The 13,114-nt window shown below is 36.4% G+C and overlaps 2 protein-coding genes across 3 annotated transcripts in view; one reads left to right on the forward strand and one right to left on the reverse strand.

The window, feature by feature from the left end:
* LOC126752644 (uncharacterized) overlaps positions 1–13,114 on the reverse strand; it is a 216,203-nt gene that overhangs the window by 80,852 nt on the left and 122,237 nt on the right. The gene's annotated exons all lie outside the window — the stretch shown is intronic.
* Positions 1–13,114, forward strand: part of LOC126752706 (uncharacterized) — a 42,821-nt gene that overhangs the window by 27,398 nt on the left and 2,309 nt on the right. The window contains exons 3-4 of one of the 2 annotated variants that reach the window (XM_050463682.1): positions 3,194–3,327; positions 6,881–7,865. In XM_050463682.1, the coding sequence (XP_050319639.1) occupies positions 3,194–3,327; positions 6,881–6,928 (182 nt within the window). In that variant the 3' untranslated portion in view covers positions 6,929–7,865. Of the gene's footprint in view, positions 1–3,193; positions 3,328–6,880; positions 7,866–13,114 lie in introns of those variants that run through there. The other variant, XM_050463683.1, reaches the window with a different exon arrangement.

A 13,114-nucleotide genomic window follows, 5' to 3' on the forward strand; every position in this document is an offset into this window, starting at 1 on the left:
TTCACCGCGCTTGGAGCATGATCTTGTTTTCACATTCTTGTCGTATTTGATCCACGTTTCGTCTTCTGTTACCATTCGCTTCAGAAACGGTTCGATTTTATTTCGTTTCAACAAATAATCGCAGATGTTAATTCGGCCCATTAAATTTTTCACGGACAATTCATGTGGTACCCAAGCATCGAGCTTCTTTTTGTAGCCAGCCTTTTTTAAATGGTTTAAACCCGTTTGATGTTGAATGTTAAGTTCCTTAGCAATGTCGTATCTGCATATGTGACGGTCTTGGTCAATCTTTTCCATAATTTCATCGACCTTTTCAACGATAGGTCGACCAGAGCGAGGTACATGTTTCACATCGAAATTTCCAGAACGGAAGGGAGCGAACCATTGTTGTGCTACACGTACTAATATAGCATCGTCTTCGTAAACTTCACAAATTTCACAGGTGGCTTATGTGGCATTTTTTCCTTTTTTATACAAAAATTTCAAAATAAAGCGAATTTCTTCATTATATTCATTCATTTTTGAATAGCTGTAACTTTTATTCCACATCCCTGAATTAAATTTTTTTGACTAAATGAATCGTGAAATCTGACCTTTCCGACACTATATGACATGACACAATGTGATTGGCACCATTGGAGATATACGACTGCAACGACATCTATTGACAAAATACGAAAAGACGTTTTCGACTACTCAAATGTATGTACATAGGTATATGAATTCCAAGCCATTTAACTGTTAACATAATGGTTCGCCCAATTCTAGAATCAATTCATTCATGCTATACGTTTATGTTGGGCAATTCTTGCACGTTAATATACCCTTATTTTCAAGTTCGAATAGGTAAATGATAAATAATATCGATACACACATTTAAAATTACTGGAAAGTTTCCTAATTAATATGATGTAAATAAAGATTTTTATACTAAATTATTATTAAATTACATAAATGCATTTTCTGTCGTCTCTCTACGATAGAAACACTCCTTTTTATCCTTTAAAAATAAATCAGGAGAGCATACTTAACAGATTAAATATATTACAAATAATGTTGAGGTTCGGCCCGAAATGCCGATATTTCAACTAAAGTTAACTTGATCTTAAGATTTATTTTAGGTAATAAATAATGTTCCGTAAATTTTATTTACATACTCTTGAAATCTGAAGAACGTTACCTTTCACGTTCTTACTCTGAGCGGACAAGAATACTTATTTTTTTATTGGTAATATGTATTTTGTAGGATATTTTAAAGTAAAGCGTTTTTAACAACAGCTCCATTCAAACTGGTTTGCTGAATTGATTGAAATTTTATTTCGCAAATATACTTCGAATTTTCAATTATATGTAGAACTTGCTATAATCCCTTTGATGAAAAATGAGAACAAGAAGATTAACAACCAAGCCCAACACCACCTTAAATGAAAAATAATTGTGATTGCTTATTCAGATTATGGTCTAGAGTGATTGCCAGTCATATTCAGGAATTTGAGTATATTTTATTAGTTTTATTATTAACGTTTTGTGTGCTTAAATTCAGAAGAAAATAATTTACTTCGCAGACATCAATCGCGATTGGCATTGAAAGAGATGAACGTGAATTGTTTCGTAGCCGACCCCTTCAAGTCGAGATCAGCTGATTATAAATGCATGTTGGAATTCGCTCGAGCTTTGCACCACCTTATTCAGTATTTCTTTACAACACATGCGATACCTTATATGGTCTCTGTGAAACATCCTGCATGTGCTGCAAGTAGCACTGTTGCAGAACGTCGAAGCTTTATTGAGTTTGTTCCCTGCAATTTCCTGTTTGCTCGTGCGACTTTTAGGCCGTTAGCTTAAGCGGAGTTGGAGTTAAAAACGTAAGGGTGTAATTATTTGAATGTGTCTGTGACTAGACCTGCAACGTGCACGGGAATTGCAGAAAGATTTGTAAAAGATGCACTTGAACCCATTGCGGTTTATTACATAGCCTGTGTCTCCAACAAATGTGGGCGATGAATCTTTATAAGGGGTGTTCTTTCAGACGTGTGGTTTTCAATTATTTGATACTTTTTCGTAGGTGGTCTTTTCGACAGCTCATTTTTCTATTGCTATTTAAAAATGAACAGACTTATTTCGGAACAATGATTGGAAATTGTGAACATTTTTTACCAAAATGATATTTCGGTTATCGTACTACGCCCAATATTAAGACGACATAATTGAACAGCGGAATCGTTATTCTGAGCTACTATGAATCGGTTTCACACCACGTTTATAGTAGTGCTCTCTAGCACCGAAGACGCTATTGTTGTTGCGGAGCAAAAAACCAACCCGAATGAGTCCGCGCGCAATATCAAGACCATTTTATGGAACATTTTATTTATTTTGAAAATTTAATTGCAAATCCTTATCTTTATAATATAGCTAGCTCTCGGCCATAACATTAAATTATATGCATTTTATTTCTTCTTGAAAAAACACATCTCTAAAAAAGACACTCTTTATCAATTTGTTGCCACCAACCCCCGTCATCTCATAACATTGCCGCTAACAAACACTTATCCAGACATTTTTCCAATCTAACAAACAAGTAAGCAAAGCAACGACGTTGTGGAGGAAAGACAAACCCTTGCCAATTCCGGCAACTGTTTGCTCGGGCTTCTAAAAGGTCTTTCTGGAACAAAAGCGGCAACGGCAGCGCCTACATGTCTGTCTACATGTCACTATAAAGAACTCGGCAAAAGTGTTCTGCTGGTAAGATAGATTTTCCAAAGAGCTAAGACAAACTGTCTGAGACATTGTGCGCGGCACTGCTGCTAATACTTGAAAGCCAAGTAGATATATAAAAGGGTTTTAGGAAGCGATGGGGGTAAGAAAATGTGTAAATTGAAGAAATATTTGCGAAAGAAAAGATAAATGTCTGGGTGGCTTGGGCATGATTGCAGTCTGGTTTCTAAGCATTGCTGCAGCTGTCCGGCTTGAAGTGCTTCTCGGTTATCTACTGTTAGCATCAGCAATCATCGCATTTAACGATCATTTTTAGGACACAGAAATAAAATCTTTGAATACTAATAGTTTTATCTTATTGCCATCTCATAACTGTATGTGCTCATATAAACAATGTGACAAATTGATACGTAACCTGGTGCTTCATATTTATTTATTCCGTCTTCGTTTTATTTATTTTTTGTGTTTGTTCTTTCAGATGCTTCCAACTACTTTGACACTCAATTCACGAACAATGCTGGCAGCATTGCCGATTGCATAGCGCATGGTAATCCACCGCCGAATGTCGAATGGCTGGACAAGGACAATAATCCCATCACCTCGATATCAAAGGTAAGATTTATTCTGTCTAAAACTAAGACAGCGGTTATAATTAGGCGTGCAAAACTTTCTTTATTTTTCAACTATCATACCTTTTTTTGTTCTTTATTTCCGTTATAACAGCTTTCTTTATATACATTGAATAAAATAAATATCGCGGGTGGATCGAAGTTAAAAGGGAGGGTAGGATGTTAAATCTTCTATTGGGAACTCTCCAATCTAGGTGTTCTGCAATTGTAGGTGTTCTGAGTGGAAAACATCCAGTAGCTTTACACGCGGTACTGCTAAATATTTTATCGTACGCTCTTTACCAGAGCTCCCACTCCAGGAAGGCGAAGTGGAAACTTGTAGTTACTTTCTCCTCTTTTGCTTTTGTCAAACTAAAATTGAAATATCTCAGTAGACACACCTTTTGCTGGTCGTTTGGACTGATATTAACGCTTTAAAAAATGTGTGATAAGATCAAGACACTTCGTCGATCTATGAAGATAACACGATCCGTTTTTTGTAGCTTATGAGTAGCACAAAGGACGAACATCAAGTGAGATTCATTATTTAAGATTAATCCTACGATCTCATCTAACCTAACCGCGGCGACTTCCTAACTTCAGCACCATGAAATAAAAAAAGGTTTATGAAACGGACTGTTTCACCTGTGTTTTCAAAACCGTTAATGGATAATGCTAAATGAATGGTTTTGAAAGCACATACTTATATAAAAGAATTGCTATAGTAAATAAAACCGTCCTGCGCATTAGCCTGACTTAACACTGGAAAGTGTAAATCCAATATCTTGAACATATTTTAATGACTGAAGACTGAATAATAATTCTTTAGAAAAAATTTACGCAAACCGCAAGGCACAATCAGGTTTCACGAGGCAACTAGTGTTATAAGCTGTTGAATAAAAGATATTTTGTTTTATTATATGGTCGATTAAATCGATTAAATCGTTTTATGTCGATCTTGGACATTTGTGTCAACATTAACCCAACAAAATATTTGTAGAGATCTGTTTGCATCCCAAACTTATTCTCAGCTGAAAATGTGACTTTTGAGCCGAATTCTCGACATTTGCGGGAAATTTTGCTTTTTTTTTTAATTCCAAGAAAAGTGCGGCTGAGGACCCGTCCACGCTTTACTGAGGCTGAAACATACATAGATAATACTATTACTCTACTACTACCATCTATATGATTTCTATTAGGTATTAAAAAAATATAGAATTTTTGTAAAGCAACTTGTGTTAGTTTACAAAAAAATGGATCATAAAGCATTTCGTGTGTTAATTAAGCATTGCTTTTTGAGGGAATAAGGGAAAACACTTTTGGACCGTTTTTATGCAATAAAGCCTTAAATTTACAAAAAAAAACGGCGGAAGCAAAATTGTAGATCTAATATATGTAGTTTAAAGGTGTTTGTTACTTCGACTTTCCAGGTATTGTTATTTTCAAAGACTTTATTTAGACAGAAGATCCTTCGACCAGTTTGTTTTATTAGGCTAGGCAAAGTTTCAGAAATACATATACTATTCGTAAAGCGCTTAGTCTGAAAGTAATAATAGCTTTAGTTATTTTAAATTCTCTTCTATGAATCTTGGTCATCAACAGCCTACTGAAAAAATCGTGGCTGCAAGGTTATTGCCTATGCAGTCGATGTATGTAGTACTTATGGTGAAAGGAAGGCTATCGTAACTAATTTGAGGGCTGAAAGTTTCCTCGCTATTATCCATTAGCGATTCTAGTCTTGATCTCTCCAGCTGATTCACATTGTAATAAAAGTAATATGGGTGTCAAGCCATAGTTTACACTCTAACGATCAAATGAGAATGGGTCGGGGCTCCCTTCTTCTCTTAACTACTTGATAGTTGGACTTCACAGGAACTTGATCAGCACAGGGCAACCATCGGTTCAGGTGCAGTTGCAAGATTCTTATGGCTCAAAATCGATATTCTTAGTTGTGAGGATCTAGCTGCTAATTGTACTTGCGGCATCCACCCAGTTGGGTCTAACCTGACGCAATCCGCACAAGCTCTACGCAGCGAGGTAAAAGCATCTCAACACTTTCTTCTTGATTGTTCCGCGTTCGCGTGATCAAGGGCATAATCACTTGGAAACACACTATCAGATATCCCAATGAACTAATTAGAATTGAAGTTTAACGTCTGAGCAAATGTTTTATTGGCCATCAGATCTCTGCTGACTTGTAAATCGGAGATCTGTTTTTATGGCTTCCCAAATGGTTACATATAGTAGTCCAAGTGCAATCTCTGGATTACCAAACGAACCTTACCTTAGTTATATATACAAATATATATATTTATTTATGATTCCGGTCACACGTAAGAATTCTAGCGATCTCAAGCAATCTTGGGAAACAAAGCCAAACTACAAGAATAGTAACTACTGTTTCATTTATCGAAGCAACTTTAAATGTCTTGCATACAAAATCGGCATTCTTCAATTGAATTTATAAAAATAACAATAACTTAGAAATAAGTAAGTATGTACGCATAACAGTGGAAGGAATGCATTTTGCTAACAAAAAAATTTATTGCTGTTGTTAACTTAAATCCTGTGCACCTTTTAATGCAAAAAAATTATAACGAAATTTAAAAACTTCGAACAAAGTCTCTGGCAGGCGCAAGCACTAACACTAAACCGGATACATGAGTCGCAGCCCAAACAATGCATGGTATTTACTGTACACGTACAAAAAGCGAAACAACTGCAACCAACATAAAAATTCAAATACAAAGCAGTAGCAACAGAATGACAATAAAAGCAACAATAACTAACGGTCAACATGAAGGAAGCGCGGGGAGTTGAGTCGCGCGGCCAGAGTCAGTTTCGAACAAATTCAATCAATACCACTTGAACCAAACTTCCGCCACAGGCGACTCGTCAGAGTTATTTCGAAGTTGCACGGAAGGTACGGACTGTTGATTGGCGGGTGGAATCGAGCGAGTGTCGTTAAATATAACAGTGAGACAGGCTGGCGTAGTCGGCAAGTAGACAAATACTGCGAAATGGATGTTGTTGGTCAGGAAGATTAACGGACGGTCAGACAATGCAGCTATTTCGCATTTTATTTCGCACAACAACTACTCTAGAAACGTCGAGTACGACAGCTGCTGTTTTTGCTACTGTAGTAGGAACAACAATGTGGCATTGACAATGCGCTCAGCAGTGTCGAGTCTTGGGTGTCGTCGGCTATGCGGGAGTCCTTGAAACTACCCCCTAAAAGTGGGTATGTGTGCGTGCGTATATTTTAATCTTCTGATTGTCTTTGTTCTCTTACTGGGATCCATCTCACCCCTTTGACGCACTTATCATTATGATAAGTCATGGATTTCCAAATATCTGTACTTTCGGTGGTAATTGTTTTGAAGTACCGTAACAACGCTCTCTCTACCGCTTGCAAAATACGTTATTACGCGCCCTTTCTCAATTTTAGGATTAAAAGCTGTGCATTATTATCAATTTCCATTACACAAAATCACTGTTTCAATATTTTTACATTTCTCCTTTTACTCCCTGCTAAAACATTTACCTCTCTCTTGCAGGTCCGTCAGATGCTTGCCAACGGTTCACTCTATTGCATTGTATTCTAAGAAAATGATTATCGAAACCGTTTAGTTTTCTTAGATAATTGGACTAATCATTATAAGAAGAACGAGTTCTTGAACGTGGATCACAAAAACCGTCTCATGTTGGCATTAATTTGAGTCAGTTGCATATTTATTGAAATAGCTAATATCGATTCCACTAAAGGTACGATTGCCAAAATGCCACATCCGCTTCAATGAAACTTTATGGGCCTCATATGCTGAACATAGGGTTGGTGTGAAGCTCTCAAAAGACGAACACTCAGTAACTTCCTCTTGAGCTTTGATCTTTCCGCTAAGAACCTCACTACGCTCTTTTTCCATACACTCCACTTAGTCCGCATATCCCTCTTAGAGGTATGTTCGCAAAGAAGAAATCACCAGAAGAAGGTTCCGCGTCTATTGGAGATTCCAAGCGAAGCCAGGTCCTTCAAACAGAGTGGATGTCTTCTTCTCCTTCTACTTCCCCCGGCGGGCGCACAATCATTATAACTTGTAACTAACCACGAGGAATAAAGTTTTTGACAGTACTATTCTTACCCATAACCGTTAGGTTATGAGTAGAGAAATCTTATTCAAAACCCACTGTGTACATACAAGTCGAACAAAACTTGAAGGGGACCGACTATATAATTATGTATATATGTAAAAAACTGAACTACTGAATTTAGAACAAGTTTAGTAGGGATACAATCTCTCTCTATACCGACCGGTTCATATTGGACTGCTAATTAGGAACGGAGTCTTCATAATTATTTTCGTCTACCAAACTCAGCCAGCATCTTTCAAGCGGAAGTACCATTTATACATAGAAAAGACCTGTGAAATTCTATCAAATATCTACGGGAGGAAACAGAAAGCTACCATATTCACAGATAGCAAGGGGCCATTACTAGCCTTGTCGTCGGAAAAGATTTATTCCAAAGTAGGAAACAAATTTGTAAGTCTTCCGTGAAGCTCAATAACATAACACAGAATTTGTCCATAAATCTTGAAAGACTATCTACAAACCGGTGATTCAGGAACATATTAACCACAACGAAAAGGACTTACGACAAATCTAGCGCTAAAAAGTCAGGAACCCCTCCTCTTCGCAGGCATGTCTTTTTTCAAGGAGAGGGAAAAGTAATACCCAACATCCAAGTGGTACCAGTGTGATTCAAAATTTTTTTTACCTCCTTTTGGGTGTAGATATGTAATATATAAAGTATATTGATCAATAAGATCATAAGATAAGATAAGATTGATCACAATTTGAAGAAATAGTTTAGAACAACTAAATGTTAGATGGCGAACTAGTTAAGGTCAAAATATAATACGACTAAGGACTTATTAGAGATGGTCAGGGAATGTATATACAAATCTACCATTACGGGGCGTTGGTCAGTTGGAGAACACGCTTAAAAAATGGCTCTATCACAATCTCAACATAACACAGGATTCTTGGAATCCATCAGTTCTCAAATCTTGAAAGTCTACCTACAAACAGCATAACTGATTCATGTAGGATACTAATTGGTTTAAATACAACGACGAAACAAGATAATATTTAAAATTTAAAAGACTTACGACTGTATTTATAGGCGCATCCAGCGCTAATAAAGTCCCAAACGGCTGCGCTATCTACAAACCCAAAAGCTAATGTACTCTCTCTTCGCAAGTCTGCGTAGAAATTTAGTAATACATATATCGATTTTTTCAGAATTTTTAACTTCAATTTTGAAATCGCAAAAAAGAACATGGAAATGTTAAATTTGAGTTAAAATTAATACCACACATCCAAGTGTATTTTATTGAACACCAGTGTGAATTCAAAATTTTTTTACCTCCTTTTGGGTGTAGATATGTAATATATAAAGTATATAAATTGCGCGGCCATTAGCTCTGCACGAGGATTTCGGGTTAAAGCTTTTGTGAAATTAAAAAGAATATATCGAATTAAAATGTATGTGCTCATTTATTGCGTCAAGTAAGCTTCTTTGTAACGCTTTGCATGCCAAACGCTGAGAATTGTGGAAATGAAGTGAATTTAAAACTTTACGACTACCATGAAAGGGTTTCTGTTGTTTATTAAGAAATTTACACTTTCTCGAGGTATCTTTATTGGATAGAATGCGCCAAAGAGCTCATCTAAGGTGATGTAGTGCGAAATAATTTGAAAGCTACGAATATTTGAAAGAAGTAAATATGTGTGGACGTATGTGAGAAAATTTAATTTGGCCTTACAGAGTAATTTTAACTTAAATACGCACTTTCCTAATTATATATGTATGTGTTTACATATATCCTTAAGATTTGTTGAACAAAATTATAAGAACTTAAAAATGTTGAAAGTAAATAAATGAAACAACAACGGATGAGTCGACGTTACGATTTTCGAGAGAAAAGTTCTGCGAAAGATTTATGGTCCTTTGCGCGTCGGCCACGGCGAATACCGCATTCGATGGAACGATGAGCTGTACGAGATATACGACGACATCGACATAGTTCAGCGAATTATAAGACAGCGGCTACGCTGGCTAGGTCATGTTGTCCGAATGGACGAAAACACTCCAGCTCTGAAAGTATTTGACGCAGTACCCGCCGGGGGAAGCAGAGGAAGAGGAAGACCTCCACTCCGTTGGAAGGACCAAGTGGAGAAGGACCTGGCTTCGCTTGGAATATCCAATTGGCGCCACGTAGCGAAAAAGAAACGACTGGCGCGCTGTTGTTAACACGGATATAATCGCGTAAGCGGTGTCTACGCCAATTAAAAGAAGAAGAATAAATGAAAGCAATCCATTCAGTGGCTGCTCCACGCTGTGTAGGCGTGGGTTGAAACATTATATTATCTATATATTTTCGTAAAAGTACTTGGTATACATATCATCATCTGATGCTCTTGTTTTTCTACTCCCATAAAGTTAACCAATGAATATAGGCTTAGTATGGACATACTTAGTAGACGAATTTCGAGTAACTATATTTTATCGGGACAATTCTTCCGTATAGAATTCGTTCTAGGCATCAATTTTGTAAATTTTCTTTGGTATTTTGATATACTCCACTCTTTAAAGTGGTTTTCGAAGATCTGTCCTCGCTCTTTTAATTAGCAGATACGTAGGAAAACTAAAATACACAGTTTTACCTTTCAGTTAGTTTATTAGTCTAAGGCCCGGTTTCACAGTCCATACTTATGTTGTACTTAAGATAAAACAGGAAAATATTGTTTTACAGTTCATACTTATGTAATGATTAAGTACTGAAAAGGGGAGACTTAAGCAGTGCTTAAATAACAGCTGATTTTTGTTTTGAATTTGCTTTGAATTTTCAGCGACATCTTTCGTAGCGTAGGGCAAGTGTCCGTTCGTTTGCACTCAATAACAGCTTATACTTTTCCTTCAGTTCCCATAGGTGTTCCGACTCGCTAGTGATGAAATTTGGGGTTCTTTTGTTGTTTTCATCAATTTTTGATATAATTTTCCTCGCAAATTTATGTATTGTCTGTTATTATTTAAATATTTCAGACATATTTTATGTATTTGTATTTGTAAAACATATGATGCCCATAACGTTGCCATATATCATAATAAAATTTTATAGAAATTGAGCATTGACTGTGAAACGCAAACGACCACTCAGTTTGCAACAATACTTAGCTAAGATTTTATTTAGGCACAACTTAAGTATGGACTGTGAAACCGGGCATAAGTATCAGCTAGCAAAACAAATGAGCATATAAATGTCGCAACCGCGAAGTTGTAACAGCATCGGCATACTACATTTATAAGAAACCCAGATGTGCAACAATATAGCTATTGTAACAACTTTTGCAAAATTGTGTTAAGACTGAGCGGAAAAGAACGTCCCAAACCGGTTAAACGTCTAAAGTATTACTCTCGTCGAACCTTTTTAAACAGCAAATGAACACATTAAAGTTATATATAAACAACTGCGAAGCTATACATATATAAAGAGTTACATAAATACATAAGCAATGTTTCGCTGCCAATACTTAGGCGACAAAAACACACAAACACACTACAGCAAAATAGCGCGGACCAGAAACGTAGCATATACTCTGGCGCTTTAGAATGCTACATTTTAACCCATTTTAAATGGCTCAAGTGCTCGCTTTTGCTGTTCTTCATATATTTTGTATGCCTCGCATTCCAACGCCAACTTTCACCACTTTCTTGTTGATTATTGACTATTTTACATCTTATATCCGAACTCATCGCTCTCTTTCCTTCTCTCGCTGCCATATATATTATTTTGCCTTATTAACTATGCTTTCTTTAATGTACGTGGAATATTATAATTGTGGGGATTAATGCTTCTTTGAAGCTGCCTAATTTTAAGAAATATGCAGCTAACAACAGTATGGTGCGCACCTCGAAAAACACAACAACTAAGCAAGCGACCGTCCAACCCCAACCCGCTTTAATGTTTAGCGCGCTTTTTAAGTATGCAACTTTTTCCTTTCCTTTTTTAAATGTGTTTAATTCTACCCTTTTTTATTATTCTTACTAACGCGTGCAAAAATATTCAATAAGGTTGCACTTTTAAATATCTTCACTTCTACATATATGATATATGTATGTGCACGGATTAGGGTGGTCCTTTTTGAGATCGCACATTTGACTAACGCCAATTGTTAAAGTCATCTGAAAGAACACAATAGCAATGGTGGTAAGAAAGGGTTTTATTGGAGTTGCTAGTTAGTGGTCATGAAAACGCCCATCTTTAAATGAAATCGAAAATCTCAGAGATTACTTGACTAATTTCAACCAAATTTTGATGTGTGTGGTTACCTAAATATTCCCACAAGATGCTTTGGAAATGGGTGAAATCGGATAACAGCCACACCTAATTCCGAAATCAATGAAGTTATCAGAATAAAATTTTGTACAAATAGTGCCGTCAAGGAATTATATCATATTGTCAAAATCGAATCATAAATTCTGCCTATATATCTAACATAAAATAATGAATACATAATAGATGATAAGATTAAAGTCATAAATTAAATAATGTCTTTCTAAAAACCGTGTATCTTCCTGCCTTAAATGGATAAAATCAGCGCGATACTTTTTCTTGTTTGATATAAAGGTTTTTCACAGGCTTTGATCCCTCGACTATGAAACGATCGGCTACACCCGAACTTAGCCCTTCCCTAAATGTTTTTTGTTTTTTCCTTTCTTTGTCCGACAAATAAGGTAGTCGATGAAGTATGGATAGAAAGAAATAGAAACATAGAAATAGTCAATGGAGGTTCCTGTTGTTTATAAATACAAAGCATTAAAATCTAGTTTGTGCGATGTGTGAATTAACTGTACATCTACAAAAAATTGTATTACCCTAATTTACTTATATACTCATGAATATATGCTTGCTTGTTTATTGCCAGTGTTTAAAACTTGCACCATTTTTGCTTGTGCATAATTAAAAAGAACTTAGCAACTTTGACACTGCGTAATTATAATCTTAATAAGGGTTTCATTGTGCGTTTTAATGTTAGAAAGGCAAACTGAGTAGATTTGGGTTCATTTAAAGCCGACCTTTATCTTAAACAGCGGCATGCATTCAATCAAGTAGCTTTTTACGAGCTGAAGGATATATATGTATATGTATATACATACATTCATATATATAATATAATATATACACATACACATATGAAATAATTGTTTTTTAAACGGTTAAATCGAATGAAAGCGTGAAAAAATTGACTCAACGGCCCGGAGAAGTCCATTCCGATCCTCACAGAGCTTTTGGTATTGCTCAATGTCAGTTTACACAACCGTACTAGTTTTGCGGCGACACCAATTTCAGGCATCACGGCATAAAGGCAGCTCCTTTTCGTGCTGTCGAAAGCAGCTTTGAAATCGACGAAGAGGTGATGTGTGTCGATTCTTCTTTCACGGGTCTTTTCCAAGATTTGGCGCATGGTGAATATCTGGTCGGTTGTTGATTTGCCAAGTCTAAAGCCACACTCATAAGGTCCAATCAGTTTGTTGACGGTGGGCTTTTATCTTTCACACAATACGCTCGATAGAATCTTATATGCGCTGTTGAGGAGGTTTATACCACGGTAGTTGGCGCAGATTGAGGGGTCTCTCTTTTTGTGGATTGGGCAGAGCACACTTAAATTCCAATTGTTGGGCATGCTTTCGTCCGACCATAATTAAAAATAAAGCTGATGCATGCTCC

Source organism: Bactrocera neohumeralis, chromosome 3 (genome assembly GCF_024586455.1).
Source record: "Bactrocera neohumeralis isolate Rockhampton chromosome 3, APGP_CSIRO_Bneo_wtdbg2-racon-allhic-juicebox.fasta_v2, whole genome shotgun sequence".
Classification (NCBI taxonomy): Eukaryota; Metazoa; Arthropoda; class Insecta; order Diptera; family Tephritidae; genus Bactrocera; species Bactrocera neohumeralis.